The following is a 15,479-nucleotide window of genomic DNA, read 5'->3' as shown; positions in this document are numbered from 1 at the left end:
TCACATGATGAGCTGCAAATCACAGTCTTTTCTGTCATGACATGATACTGCATTTATGACCCAAAAAAAAACAAAGAAAAGCCAGAGTTCTGTACCCCAGTTTGTCGTTAGGTCTTGTGTGGGTGGGTATCCATAAAGCGGCCTACCTCAAGCTCTTGTAGCAGTGAATCCAGGTCTGCAGTGGGACTCAGTAGTAAGCCTCGAGTATCTTGAATCCAGCCTTTGACCAAGCCCAGCTCCTTCTCCACCTCCTCTCTCTCCCTCAACTCCTGGTGTACCTGAGCCCTGCTGGCTCGTACCCGCAACATGAGGCTGGACAAGAGATAAAAATGTTTTTTTTTCAAAGGTAATCATACATGTTTGAGGGATACACCAATACATTTTTAGTACATATATAACAGAGTCAGCCCAAAAGAGAGCGCCTTTTATTCCCTCTAACTGGGTCGCTCACCTGTCATATTGCTCCTGCATGCTTCTGATCTCTTGTAGACATGGTGTCTCATCATGTCCATTCTCTGTCTTTTTCTCCGTTGCTTCTTCCTCTTCCTGCCCTCTAAGGCTGCGAGTGTGCTGTCCCTGCAGGGCCAGGATGGACTGCTCCCTCTCCACCTCCAAGCTGAAGGAGTCATGGTACTCCAGGAGGCTCTGAAGGGCCGCTCTGGTCGCAGCCTTCTCAACTGTGCTGTCTGGGACACGACTGTGGAGGTCCTGGGACACAGAACGCACCTTCTCCATCTGAGGAAAAGTATATGTTCAAAATGTCAGGATCAGTTGATGCAGCAGATTTAGGGTTAATAATTTGCTGACAGGCTAGTACATCTGTGTTGACTGACTAGTTAATGCTACCCAGTGGAGCTTTTGATCACTAGTAGTAGCACTGTAGCACAATGTTTTTATAAGTGCATCCCTGTTTTGTTTATACAGGGCATATTTTCATGGCAACAGGTTGCAAATTCCTCCACAGTTGGTGACAGTAATGCACAAAAAGCGTAGCAAAGTGCAATAGCAGTAAGAAGACAACTGCAAGCTAGTAAACATTGATGTAAACAAGATGAATCTTATGGTTTTTTTTTTAAATGGCCCATAGTTGCAACAGTTTTATGAGGAAAGAAACGCTCAATACATCAGTCAGACTGACGTGTTGAGCATGTAAAATGCATTTAGCACACAGTAGACACACTCAATGTCAACATATCTTTGGTTGTTTATAAGAAAACTCCACAGGGCACCTTTAAGTTTGACTCTAGCCTCTATATTTGATTTACCATGTTGTGCTCACAGACCCTTAGTTTTTGTGGACCACAGAGGGAATGTGAAAAAACTGCATTCACAAATTCTATCATAAAAAGCCAAAAAAGTCATTCACAGGTTTCAAACCTTATGACACATGAATTTAAAAGTACACAAGATGATCAAAAGGATAAAAGCTGTTAAATACAGTAAAATTCCTGATTTATCTGTCATTTAGACCTGGTGTCAATCCTTGTACCAAACTGATATAGTTAATAAGTTAAAAAGTAATTTGATTTGAAAATAAAGAATTTCAAAGAAAAAATAGTTATGGGCCATTTTGTCTGATAAATATGAAAGTCTGTTTATTAACTGGCTCCAGGCCTCCTGTTGTTTTGCAAAAGTAGGCCCTGGGCAAAGCAAGCTGGGTATCTATGGCTGCAACACAGTATTCGCTGTGGTGGTCAAGGCGGAAACAGTCTACAGAGATTCAAGTGCAGGGAATGACATCATGTCCAGTAGAACAAAGAGGCCATTGAAAACTAGTGGACAACAGGAAACGTGCCACATATGAGGAAGTGACCACCAGTCCTTACAGTGTGACCTAATTTTCCCTTTAGAAACAGTGCTTTGTGGGAATTCTTACGAGCTGACAGCATTCACACTTGAAATAGGTCGAAAGGCGGGAAAACGCTTCATGACACAGTGTTTTTGGCAGGAGGAAACTACTGGCCCGAAGCCTGGAGTTACATCACAGCACACCAACTGGTATTCAGCTGCTGCTGCTGCTGCATTTGACCTAAATCTGTAGAAGGAAGAGCAATTTTATAGACTAGTGTCTGTCAGCTGTAAGAGTCATGTGAGTGTAAACAGCTTCTTTAGGCACACTAATGGTTAGTTTTACACTGTACACGCTTATTATTGAAGTACACTCACCACACATACCGTATGCACTTAAGCATGCAGAGCACACATACACATCCAGTACCGTTACACCAACAGTATCCTGTCTTACCTTCTCAGTGAAGTTCCTCCACTCCCTCGCCGTGTCCTCCAGCGCCCTCTCCTGGGCCCGAGCTACACTGCGGAACCTGGTCCACCGTTGCCACAGTGACGACACAGAGTGGCTGGTGACTGCTTTGCTGGACTCAGAGATAATCTGCTCTAACTCTGTTGCGTTCTCTTTCAAAGCATTTAGAGGCAACTCCAGCAGGTCGATGTGAGCCACCAGAGACTGAAGACAAAAGATGACAGATCAGACAGATGTTTATTTCAAAATCATTTGCAGGGTCAAAAGTAAACTTTTAAAGAAATCTATGATGACAGAGAGAAGAAAGCTAGTTATACAACAAGTAGTTCTAACCAAGCAATCTGATTGGTCAACTAGACATTTATAACATGATCAATCACCATGACAGCACACCCTGCTCATGACTTAAAATATTGCTCTGCCCACAGGGAAGAGGTTTTTGAAGTACATTTATTGATTAATAAATATCATGAACCACAGTGGGCTGATATAGACTATGTTAGGTTATTTCTTGCAGCTGTTTAAGTAGCATTTGGAATAATTTAATCAAATTTCTTTATTGAATATAATTTATGGTGCTATTAGATTGCTGCTACACTGCCCTGTTAATATGGGTGTGTGCTAAAGGCTAAAGGCTTTTATTCTATAAACGGACACATTGTTTGAGATTGCAAGAAACATAGCTGGAAGAAAAGCCAGAGAGATGGACATTATTAAGGACCAAAACAGCAACAAAGACTACGGGAAAGGATGACTGATTTAGCTGAAGAAACAGAGGATGGATGGACTACTAAAAATATAACTCCTAAACAAAGATTTCTATTTTTTTTTTTTTTGCATCATTGTGTTTTGGGGTTTGTTTGTTTACAAGTTCATCTGTTGGTTTCATGTGTTCATAAATGTTAAAATTATCAGTAAAAACTAAAGTGAAAAAAAGATAAAAGCAGATACAACCATTATATTTCATAAATGCAGGCTTCTGAGACATTTGCAGTATGGAGAACTAAAATTCTCATAAAAGAAGCAACTCTACAGACACTTATGTGGAGAAGGAATAATATATAAAAACTGCACTACTTAAATATTAATGGACATCTGCTGCCACAACAAGAACAAATGCCGGAGTTTAATGTAACAGCCACGTGGGACACGGCACATGCAAGTTAGATGATATCTAAAAAAATCAACAACTTCTAATACTTTCCACAGTGTCTCTGTTTTCAGAGTGTTTTAAAGTGTCCCACCTTATATCTCTGACACTTCTCCTCTGCTTGCTGGATACTGATGGCTTTAGCTGTAGTGAACATGGCCATCTTGGTCTCTGCGTCATTCATCTGTTCAACTAGCGTCTCTTTCTCATGTTGGAAGGAGGCCCACAGAGCTGCACAGCTGAGATAAAATACAAATCACAGACTAGTGAGGGAGATTTATTATGAAAATTATTAAAATATGCATTATATGGACTGCACATGCCAGCTGTGTATACATGTTACTATGCTCCACATTAAAACTAATACACACCTCTGAAGCAGCTCCCTGTAAGCATCCAGTTGCTGTCTGACTTCAGTGTTTTTCAGCTGCAGTGCCTCAACTTTTTCTCTAAGTTCACTCATCGTTCCTACTTCCATAAAATCCTCCAACAGAGGATCCAAAGTCCTCAGCTCCTCTAAACCAGCTGTGAAGTTCTTCTCCTGCGCTGAAATTTCTTCCAGGTCCCGCACACAATCTGTCTGGTTCTCCAGCTCCACCCCCGAGCTGGCCCTCTGGAGCTCAGCCGCAGCAGAGTCCAGCCAAGTCTGCATGGACAGCAGAGATAAGTGGTGCCTCTGGACCAGGGAAAGAGCTTGATCCACAGCCAGCTAGAACACGCAGAAGGTGATCTCATTAACTTCAGTTTTTCGCTTCTCTCTACATGAATTTCTTCACACAAATTAAGTTAGAAAAGCATGCCAAAATCATTACAACAACAATTTTAAGTACACTATCTCTGCAGATGTGTTTAAAAAATCATGTTCCAGACTCACTTTAATGTTTAGTTTTAATTGTAGTAACATGTGCGACACAGTAAAAGGAATTTGACAAGTATTTTTCGGCTTTGTCTTAAAATGTCAAAGGTCAAATTTCTCCTCCTCATCACTGAAAAACTTTGCTGATTAGGAAAAGGCTCAGCTACTTGTCATTATAACTTTTACTTATTATTCACCATAATAGAGTCTTTGGGGTGTGACTTTTAAGCACATTAAATCCCCACAACAGTTATAAATTAATGATAACATCAGTGCTTATTCAAACTTCATGGAATCTTCTGAACTGTCTTCTAGGGAAATTAACTTCCCCAGTCCTATTAATATTGATTGTACGGGTGAACAGGAGACGGAAAATAATACTCAGTAAGTTCCGGCCATGAATGATGGATCAGATTCCTGACAGTGATTTCCATCTTCTTCTGATCAGATTTGTATCAATTAGAAAAATAAAGGAATGGAAAGTATCCATATTTCTACAATTGTGACACTATAAAGGACTCATGTCCCACTGTACGAGCAAGCAGAAACCTCACCATGTTGCTTTGAGTAGTCTCTTAAGTGTTGAATCATACACTTAAGACACTGTGTTTAATTTTTACAACATCCAACAAAACTGAAATAGTCCATTGTCAAATTAATTTCATGAAGACTAGCAGAAATAACTGGGTACTGAAACTGTAAATTACCAAAATGTGGAAAGCAGTAGTTCTATAAATGTGAGGCAGATTTTGATACAATTCAATATTATACATAGGTCGGGGTAATTTATTAGATTTTTTGCTCCTGTCGTCTAACTGTAGTATTTGGGGTGGCTGAGCCAGGTAGAGTGAAAGGTAGGCCTAAAGCCCAGGCCATCTCTCTATCCACACTGCTGGCCAGAAAACTGCTGCTACAACTCTGGAAACCTGAGAAGCTCCCAGTGTTTACTATGTGGATGAAGGAAAAAGGAAAAGTACCTTGTATAACATCTAGGGAAAAATAGATTCATAATGTCAAACAGACTATTTTAGAAAATCTGGAAACCTGTCATTTGCCTGATTTAAAAATTAAAGTGACTAGTTAATGATCTAACAGGTTAACAACATCATAGTGTCATAAGTCAATGTGTTATTGCCATGTGTTTTTCCCTTTAGGCCCAAACTAGACAGTTTTGATTTTGGAAGGCCAAATAAGAAAGATTTCGAAAGATTTTTCTCTGCAGCTACAGCATCTGTTTTTTTATAAAGAGTGTGTGAATATAAACAGTACAAGGTCAAGGTGATTCTAAGACTATTTTGATCATCAATATAAATGTTACCGAACATTTCTGTGGTTTATCAGTGAAGTGAACTACACTGCAGAGACGCTGTTAACAGCAACAAATAGACAGATCTGCTCTATATATGCTCATCTCCTCTCAGAAACATCTGTCACTGCATTATTATAAACTGTGATGAACAATAATGATACTCAACAAATAAACATATATATAAATGGTGACCTATCCCTGAAATACTGCTGGTTCTTGTGTGTTGGCATTTCAAATCTGATGCGGTGCGCCACTGGAGCATCAGTTGATGACCATCAAATGAGGCACGTAAATTATCATATTATTATTATTTCAGTGCATTTGCATTTGCATTTCTGTATTGCTTTTCATAATCAATAAAGACAAAAAACAGAAAATGTCCCAATGATTGTAATAACATAAACACATACCTGTTTTTTGCTAATTCCTTGTTGAACTTCAGCTCCCAGCTTTGCCAGCTCCTGTAGTTTCTCTTCTATGAGGGCAGGAACAGTTTCTTTTCTACTACAAAATCTTTGCTTTTCTCTGCTCCCCAATGCATCCCCTATCCTCAATCTACTTTTCACTTCCTCTTCCACAATCTTCAGTTTGCGCACTTCCTCATAAATCCTCTCAGTTTTGACTTCTGAAAGGGTCAATGGCTTTTCTAATTTGTCCTTGATAGTCCTCAACCATTCCAACATTTTCTCAGTTTCTTTTGTGAAATCTTCATTCTTTCTGATCTTCGTTTCACTTTCTTCAACAAAACATTTTACTTCAGAACGTAAAGACTGCAATGATTCAAGTTGCAGCGTAGTTTCCTGAAAGGCAGCGGGATCAAACTTCAGACTGAGGCCTTTAGTCTGTTGGTTACATTCTTCAGCCTGAGAACTCACACAATCCAGACTATCAAGCAGCGAATAGAGACTTGTGATTTTATCCATGACACCAAGCTCTGTGTCTGGCTTAAGTCTGGCCAGCTTCTCTTTCACAGACTTAAACTCTGAGTCCAACTTAGTGGATATTCTGTTGTGTTCAACTAGTGTTTTCAAGCAATCATCTAAGTGTTTAATTCTCTGATCATTCGTCCTTTTCAGCTTGTTGTGCAGACCCACAAGCTGCTGTGTCTCTTCAGCTCTGTATTGCTGACCCCTGCTGAGAAACCCCTCATTTTTACCATGCAGTTCTCTCACAGCGGGACTAATATGGAATATACTTTCATCAATATTTCTGTGTTCATTAATTAGACGAACAAGCTCCTCCTCTTTAATACTGATAGTCTGTTTCTCCAGATTGTCAAACTGCTCCTGAAGCTCTTCAAGTGCATTATGAGTAATATCAAAGAAAGTGCTGAACTCTTTTCGCTCTAAGATTATTTGTTGGACTCTGTCTTTCTTCTCTTTGGCTAGAGCTAGGATGGCATTGTACTGCTGAGGCAGCGCATTGAGTCTCTCATCTAGGTAGCAATGATCAATCTCATTCAGAGTAGGGAGGATCTCCTGGCCTATTCTTTGGACGATAAGAAGAAGGTTCTCATACTCTGAAGCTTGTTCCAGGACATTCTGAAAGTTCAACAGTTGTATCTGCAACTCTGAGCTATCCTCAACATTGCTTAAATTGATTTCAGGGAAGGTGATAGCATCTGCTCGTCTCAACCAGTGGCAAGTCTTGTCCAGGTCGACCTGGAAGTACTTCCTGGAGGTCAAAGCTTTCTCCAAGTCTGTGAGACGCTGGGTCGTCCTCTGGAGGGCGGTTTCAAATGCTGCCTGTAGCTTCTCAAGTCTCGCCAGGGTTTCTGCTCTCTCTTTGTCAGTGGCATCTCTTTCCAGCTCTCGCCCTTGTACCCACAGAGATGCCAGCTCTCTCTGGTATGCTCGTAAACCACTCTGGACGCCCCGACAAGCAGCAACCTGTTTGGCTAGGTCCTCAGGGAGAAGCGCTATGTGGTCATCTATCAAAGCCTTCCTCTCCTGTTGCTGTACCCAAGACAATGCTCTCCCCAGACCTTGAAGGAACTGTGTCCTCTCCGTGAAGGCCTGCAGGGGAAGAATTTAAAAGCCTGGTTAGAGCTGGTATTAACATGTGTCCTGGGTGGACAGTTGTGAATGCACCCAAGATGCACTGAGATCTGGTTTAAAATACATTTTGTTCTACATTTTTCAAATGTGTTTATTGAAACTGCCTCAGTGAATGTATCATCAGTTTTAAATTCTGCATTAAATGCATAACCTTAAGTTGTTTCTTTCTTTGTGCAAAAGTTGTGTTGCTATGAAGAGCAGACAGGAGAGATGCTGCATGGTGAGCTGGGACACTTTTACTTTGTTTGACTCGGTCATCAACACGTTTCTTCATCTGTGATGTGAAAGATTTCCACACAGTCAGAAAAAGTAAAAGTGTGCACCTTGCTCATAATTAGGTTTAGCATGGTGCTAACAAAAAAAGGAACAAATAGTTGATTCTTCATATTGAACAGCCAGATGGACAGTAATGGATGATGAAATGAGTTTAGTGTTTATTTGCATATAGAGTAAGGAAGTGAGATGTGATCACAAGTGTTCAATTGACAGACTTCTGGAGACACACTGTACTGCCAGGTGTGGACTGACATACTTGTGATCGGATCATCCATGATGTATGTTTATACCAGGTCTGACCAGCCTCAGAGTCTAATCAGCAATAACATGAAGATTATTTTACAGCTAAATTCTTGCCTGGTTTTCTTGTTTTAATCAGACTATTTGATCAGGAGAAAGTTACATCCTTTAGGACATAATTAAAATTTTACTTGCATCCAGTACAAAAATCCATCTGTTTACCTTACTGAGGTACTTCCTCCTTTGGGCCACCCGAGACCCCAGAGCCTCCACCTCAGTCTGGGCTTGTTCGACGAGCTCCTGTAGGCATCTCTTCTCACTCAGTCCCAGTCTGGAGGCCACAGCCTGGGCCTCGCTCACTGCCTGACCCAGCAGCTGCTGACGGGCCTCCAGCTCTACGCACACACTCAGGTGGTCGAACAGGAAACTCTGGGCCAGATCGGGGGGCGGGCTGGTTTTCAGCGCAGAGGTAAGAGCGGGCCGCTGCTCCTCCACCCACTCCCGAGCATCCCTCAACTGGCTTTCAACCCGAGCCAGATCATCTAGTGTTAGTGCGGAGTCCTGGATCTTCTGTTGGATCAGGGTTTCCAGCTGGGCCCAGCGCTGCTCCAGATGACCCACCTAGTGAGAGACAGAACAATGTGAAACTGGAACCAGTACCTTTACTCTACACTACTATGGTTTTTCAACCATCTTAAAGTGGAAACAGACAAGTTTTGAACTCTCAACCTTTTGTTTTTGTTTTCAAGTTGTATTATGGTTTGTACCGTGCAATAAAGAAGCTGTCTATTTCCATTTTAAAGAGCAGCTGAAGAACTATGAGAACGGAGGTCTACCTGTTGCTTCACCAGCTCCTTGTCTAGCAGGCTAAGTCGAGGCAGGATAGCTTGTCTCTGGTCTCTAAGGTCTTCTAGAGTTGTTTTCTGTTCCTCCAAGTCACTGGAAAGCTTCCTCAGAGCCTCGAGATGCTCACTTGTACTCTCTGTGTCAGCCCTAGGTACACATAGGCATAAGGGACATCTGGTTTATATAGAAGCAAAAGAAATAAAGACACAAAATTGTCTCTGTTGAGATTAAGACAAAGGAATGATTATAACACAGAGGACGTGTGTGTTTATACAGTAAATACTGTCTATCCATTCCTGTTGATAAATACAAACATCCAACAGGAAATGTTAAAAAATCTATAGAAAAAAGAAACATCACAACCTCCACAGAGAAGCTTGATACCTGGCGAGGTAGTCCCATTCTCTTGATACTTGGTGAAAGAGTTCCTCCACAGCAACAACAATCTCCTGGTACTCCCCACTTCGCTGCATGTCCTCCCCCCGTTGGGCCTCCAGTTCTTCTGCCCGCTGGCCCAGGTCCATCCAGCTTCTTCTCAGTCTCCTTATCTCCTCCAGGGCAGGAGAGACCTGTCCATCTGTCAGTCTACTGGTGGCTTCATTCAAATGGGTTACCTCAGACTGTCTCTCCCTAATCTGCTGAAGGAATTCCTGCAGGAAAGATTACAACATTACAGTGTTGCTGTGAAGTAAACTTATAAAACAAAAATCCTTTATCATCAGCATATAAACCAAACAAACCTGTGCCTTGTCCAGCTGGTTCTGTGCGATCTTGGGCTCCAGCTCTGCGGGACTCCTGATGAGGTTCTGCAGTTGCTGCTCTGTCTCTCTCAGTTGGACCTCCAGATCTGCCTTCTGCTCCTCAATGTCCCTCCAGCTGTCTGCCACCTCCTCACAAAGCAGCATACGCTCCTCAATCTAGCCCCCCAAAAAACACAGTGGAATCAATTAATGAGTATGAGTATAAAATTTTAAAAGTGGAGCAGATGACTACGACAGCTGCAAACACTGACATTGAAACTGAAATCTGTTAAAACGAACTGACCTGCAGTTTGACCTGCTGGATAGCTGCTGCAGTCTCTCTGACTCTCACCTCGGAGAGGTCACATGTTGAGCACACAAGCTGGAGGTAAGTGCTGGCCTGTTCCTGGAGAGCCCGCTCCTGCTTGACCTGCCAAAAAGAGTCCGTTAATGGTCCTATGATTTTAGTGACTGATCATATTATCCCTTCTGGACAATCTGCAAAACTATATGTACCCACATTTTAATCCCCACCCCAAAACATGCAATCAAGCAAACTGCTATTTGACAGCCATGTATATGAACTCCATTAACTCAGACATCTGCTCATAATTTAGGAAGTATGGAAGTTTGGTCAATTAAGTCCTGTCTTTGTTAAAGTTCCCATTAAGTCAAAATTAATGTTTAAATATATTTAAAAGTGTTTTTATCACACACAGAGCCTCTGAGACTGATGGGGAATACAGTACTGAAGTTGTTTACAGAGTTGCCCGGTGTAAAGATATCTTTACTTATTCCTAAAGTAACAGAGTTAACCGTTAACTGACATTAGCTCGGTTAGCCGTGACTCAACCACAGGGTGTTGGGAGCAGAACCTGGCCTGAAAACTATCGGCACTGTGACCCATTCCCTGTCATTAAACTGGCCTCTGTTGGTCTCAGAGGCTGTTTTGGTCCTGGTCTGGCCGTGTTCACTGGGAGCTCTCAGTCTAAAAAGAGTCAGCTAATAGGAACGCTCTCCTTCCTATAACCATGCACCACTTTAACTGTATGATGTGGGGTGTAATAGCAAATTTGGTGCTCAACGTCACAGTAAATGCCAACCAATATCCGCGACAAGTCCCTCCCTAGCTGCCTGTTTTTAAATAAAACACATAAGCAACAAGCCCTCTGCAAGCCGTTTCATGGGAAGGAATAATGGCTTACTGACCTGCTGTAGCGCCTCCTCCAGGCTGAGAGGAGGATGTGCAGGAGGCTCTGGTTCCTCTGAGACTGAAGTCAACCAGGTCTGACACTGCTGTAGTGTATCTTGGAGACTCACATGTCTCTGTAGCTCATGGTCAAGACTCTGATACACCTGTAAGACACAGACAGAATTTTCAGTGCTATAACAGCTCAAGTGAAGACTTACATTTCAATATTGTAAATGCTTAAGGATTTCAACCCAAAAATTGGACAAAATGGTTTCTACTAACAACAGCAATGCACACATGCATTGACACAAATGTAAAATGAAAGAAACCATAAGCGCTGTATATATACACTGCTCGGCTGGATAGCTTTGAAGCCAGTACAGCATGGCCAAACACAAAGGCACATTAAATGATAAAGCCTGAACAAGTACTAGGCAGTTATGCAGTGTTGTATTTGACAGGTGTTGAATGTGGAGGCGTCCATGCCCTCCAGGGGAGAGTGAAACAGCAAGGTCTGATTGACAGTGTTAATATGAGAGCCCGAAAGAGGGGAAGAAGGAGGAGGGGGTGCCATATTGGCGAACTGCCCAGTGTATTTGGCAAAGGCTAGAAGTTTGGCATAGTGGCAAATGGCAGGCAGGATATTAGAGCTGTGTTGTGCTGGGACACAGTTGGCAGCCGTCGTAACACTGGAGGCGCAGTTGTAGAGAAGCCAGCAGCGTAGTGGTAAAGTGTGGCTGGATCACACAATGCCAGATTGGATGTGCGAGTGCTGGTGGAGGTGGTGTCTTGGGAGGTGAGCTATGATGACAGAGTAGAGGTTGCCAAAATGACAGAGTGGGGCTGGATTAGAGGGCTCGCCAGATCTACTGAATAGTGGCGTGTGACCATTTTTGGCTCAGGCATGAAAAAGTGGAGTTGACAGGGGATATGCGGAGATTAATATGAGGAGATTGAGTTAGTGATTTTGGCTGGTGGGGTCTGTCTGAGTATGGCTGCTGTTGAGCTCCACTTTGGCAACCTTAATTGGTCGTGCCCCCTACGCTGGCAGTGAAAGGCTGCACTGAGAGATGGGTTTAAGTGTCAGAATGGGTTAGGATTAAGTGGATGCCGAGGCTGTTGGAATATTAACCAGGCTTGGGGAGTAACAGATTACATGTAATGGGATTACATAATTAGAATACCAAAAAAAGGTAATCAGATTATGGATACACTCAGTAGAAATGAAAGTTATTAGCGGTGTTACAATTTTAAAATACAACAACATGCTAATCTTACAGACAATTCATTATCATGGCCTCTAGTAAAAAAAAATCTTCACTGGGTAGAAATTTCAACATTACTTTGTTTTTAAAACAGAAAAGAGGAACAACAGCTCAGTACAGTGCATGTTCTGGCTTCAGCTGTGAAAATACTGTCATCATCCAAGGATTCGACATCTAATTTTAAGAAGCATTTACAGTTAAGACCAACTGATAATATTAGCTACACAAAACAACCACTAATGTTAGCTACACAAAACAACCGCTAACCAACCTGTAAGGTTAACTACACAGACTAACACTTAACAGTAGTAACAAGAAACAACTGCTAACATTAGCTACACAAAAAGCTGGACAAACAATTATTTAACCATATAATGAACATAAAACATTATATTAGGCTGAACAATTTCACCATATTTAGTACTGAGGTAATCCAAGAGTAACTGGAAATAATCAAGTTACATGATTTTAACACTGTGACACTTGAATGAGGTTACTGGCTATATTTTTTTAACAGGTAATTAGTAATTGTATCAGAATACATTTTTAAAATATCCCTCCTAACCTTGATATTAACAGCACTGATATGTAGAGCATTTCTGTCTGTGCATGCACGTGCAAATGTGCACACACATGCCTGATGTGTCTTACATTATAAATGTTTTACTACTTCAATTATAGAATACATGTCTTTCTCATCTTCCCACCCCCTCCCTCCTGCTCCCCCTCCTCCCCATCTGTGTCCCCTCCCTCCCCCTTTCCATCTCCTCCTCCTCACTCACTCTCTGTGCTGTGCTACAGATGGCAGAGTAGCTGTCTCTGGTGCCTTGCTGGTGAGCCTGGACGTGCTGTCTCAGCCTGCTCTGCACACGGTCACTGCAGCCTTGTACCAGGTGGGCTCCTCGCTCCTTCAGGCCTGCCAAGCGATCCTCAAAGCCCGCGATTTCCTCCATGATGGCCTGTGGAGGACAAAGTCACAAGTAGGATCATTGAGGAGGATGACACAGGAGGTCAGAGCAGACTGATAAGACACAATGAGGTCTCATGGTATTAGACACGCCTGAATGGAAAGACTTGAATGAAAGAAGAGAATTAGCAGAGGACAGCAGAGTAGGGGAAATATATGCCTGAAATTAGATGTTTTATGTTAAACATGTGAAGTAAAATGGATCCGTTTGTTGAGATAATATTACAGCGGCCACAATGCTAATGTCCGTTAGCACATCTATGGGAATTTCCATTATATGCTAGCATCGAGCTAAAGCTAGAGTCAAAGGACGCACATGCATTCTGAGAGTAGACAGTCACCCTAATGATGCGCTGTTGGGAAAAGTTAGCCTTCAAAGCTTCCTCCCAGAAAGGCAATAAAATCATAGTTGCAGAAACCCTGAAGGCTATTTTATTCCATGACCACGAACTGGAAAAAACGGAAAACCGCAGAAACAGAAAAATGCCCACTTTTCACTTCGGTGTCCATATCAGTCAGTCAAGAACTGCTTCACGTCTGGTGTGAGAAGCCACACATGACAACCAGATTGACCAGAATTTGCAGACAATATAAACATGTAATAGCAGTCATAATCCATCATTATGGATTCAACCACAAATGTATTGTGTCACACTTTTGATTTACGACTCAAAAACAGCACGCACATTCAAAAACGATAAATACTGGGTGCTGGACAGAAGAACAAATACAAAAATACAAAAAAAGTCTGCACACCAGAAACTGCTCCTTTTGGAAATTTAATAGTATCACCACATGTAACGTGGTGATAGTAATAATTTTACTATTAAATTTCCAAAAGGAGCAGTTTCTGGTGTGCAAACCTATTTTTGTATTTTTTACACTTTTGATCTGAACAATAAATTGCAAAAACATTGGGCACGAGGTACTGTGTGTGTGTGTGTGTGTGTGAGAAAAATCACACTAGCAACAAGTCGTTAATGGAATAACAGTGCTTTAGCTACCAGCAGAAGTGATACTAATGATTAATAATTGCAACACAGTATATGATTTTGATTATAATTATATTAATACTTATTGAACAAAACAGTAACTGTAGCATCCTAACAGTTTTCTTGAAATCTTAAAAAACACATGGAAGTTCTACTAGATGTAAAAGATGTTCACTGATTATAATAATGAGATATCAAAAATTATATTAACACTTTGAGTCAGACAGCTCAATATATACCATGTAGCTGAAGTCTAAATATTTGTAATTTCCTTGAGGATCAACATGAGTGCAACTGAGCTCTTTTTTTTCTCTAATTAAGGCTGCTTGCTACAAACTCGGCAAACAACAGTAAACAAATCAAGCAATGTGATTGGTCACCTTGTGCCTTGCCAGCTGTTGAGTAGCTGCCTCCAGGCTGCCACCCACAGTGGGATCAGGAGTCACCATCCTGCTGGACATCTGGAGCAGCCAGCGCTCCACTTCCTGGAGCTCGTTGTGGTACGCTTCCTGTTCCTTCACCTGGCTTTCCAGATTCTCCACATGGGCCTGGACAACATCATTAACAGACAAATTATACTGATTGCAATCAGCCTATGCAACAAACCATCACAACCACATTCCTGATACTGAGTTACATGTCCTTTATCTATGCCTGATTTATTGTGAAGATTAAAAATCCTTAAACCGATCTTATCTGTATTACTTTAAGAGTTACCAGCAGGTGAATATGTAGTATTTCTTGCAAATCTGCTAAGTCTCGTGCATGGAAATTTACATAACTGCTGTTATCTGAGAACATACCATGGCAGTATTACAGAGTTCAGTGTAGTCTTTTTTCAGTCTGTTCATTTTGTCTCTGATGGACGGGTAGTGGACAGAGGCCAGCAGAGCGTCTCCTTTCTCCACCACTGATCTGATGGATCCATCATGGGACTGAACCATTTGCAACAGAGCCTGGGGACACAGACAGATAACATGTATCTTTAGTATTCTCTAGTAGAGAGTAAAGACCATCCATAGTACATGTAAGTATGTCAAGTGGAGTTACTAGTGTTGTATTCCTCAATATTGAACAATATTGGAGGATTACACCAGTGATTTTGCTGCCTTTTTAGCTAATTTAAGACCAATGGGTTCTTCTGTACTGTCATCTAGTTTCCAAAGCACACCATTTATCAATATAAAAACAATGGTATACTCTGGAAAATGATAAGCAGTTATCTAAAGTATATTCAGTTTTGGAGGATATCCATGTGGTCTGTTAATATCTGGCAGTAATGCATCATTACACTGGATGCCAAATGTTGGAGATGAAAAAAAGAAGAAT

The 15,479-nt window shown here is 41.5% G+C and overlaps 1 protein-coding gene across 1 annotated transcript; it reads right to left on the bottom strand.

Annotated features, from left to right (window-relative positions):
- Positions 1 to 107: 107 nt before the first annotated feature.
- LOC146314535 (nesprin-1-like) lies at positions 108 to 15,102 on the bottom strand. Its single transcript, XM_084737084.1, has 15 exons — positions 14,954 to 15,102; positions 14,531 to 14,698; positions 12,974 to 13,150; positions 10,944 to 11,090; positions 10,039 to 10,164; positions 9,735 to 9,911; positions 9,379 to 9,644; positions 8,985 to 9,141; positions 8,371 to 8,769; positions 5,986 to 7,590; positions 3,782 to 4,119; positions 3,505 to 3,649; positions 2,246 to 2,464; positions 452 to 735; positions 108 to 312 (listed from the first exon to the last, which is right to left on the bottom strand). The coding sequence occupies exons 1-15, from the start codon at positions 15,092 to 15,094 to the stop codon at positions 108 to 110; spliced, it is 4,554 nt and encodes a 1,517-aa protein (XP_084593210.1). The 5' UTR covers positions 15,095 to 15,102.
- Positions 15,103 to 15,479: the final 377 nt, after the last annotated feature.

Source organism: Lutjanus erythropterus, chromosome 15, assembly GCF_056507025.1.
Source record: "Lutjanus erythropterus isolate fLutEry1 chromosome 15, fLutEry1.hap2, whole genome shotgun sequence".
NCBI lineage: Eukaryota > Metazoa > Chordata > Actinopteri > Lutjaniformes > Lutjanidae > Lutjanus > Lutjanus erythropterus.
Note: the sequence above shows the minus strand (reverse complement) of the source record. Positions and strands in the feature narration are given on the sequence as shown.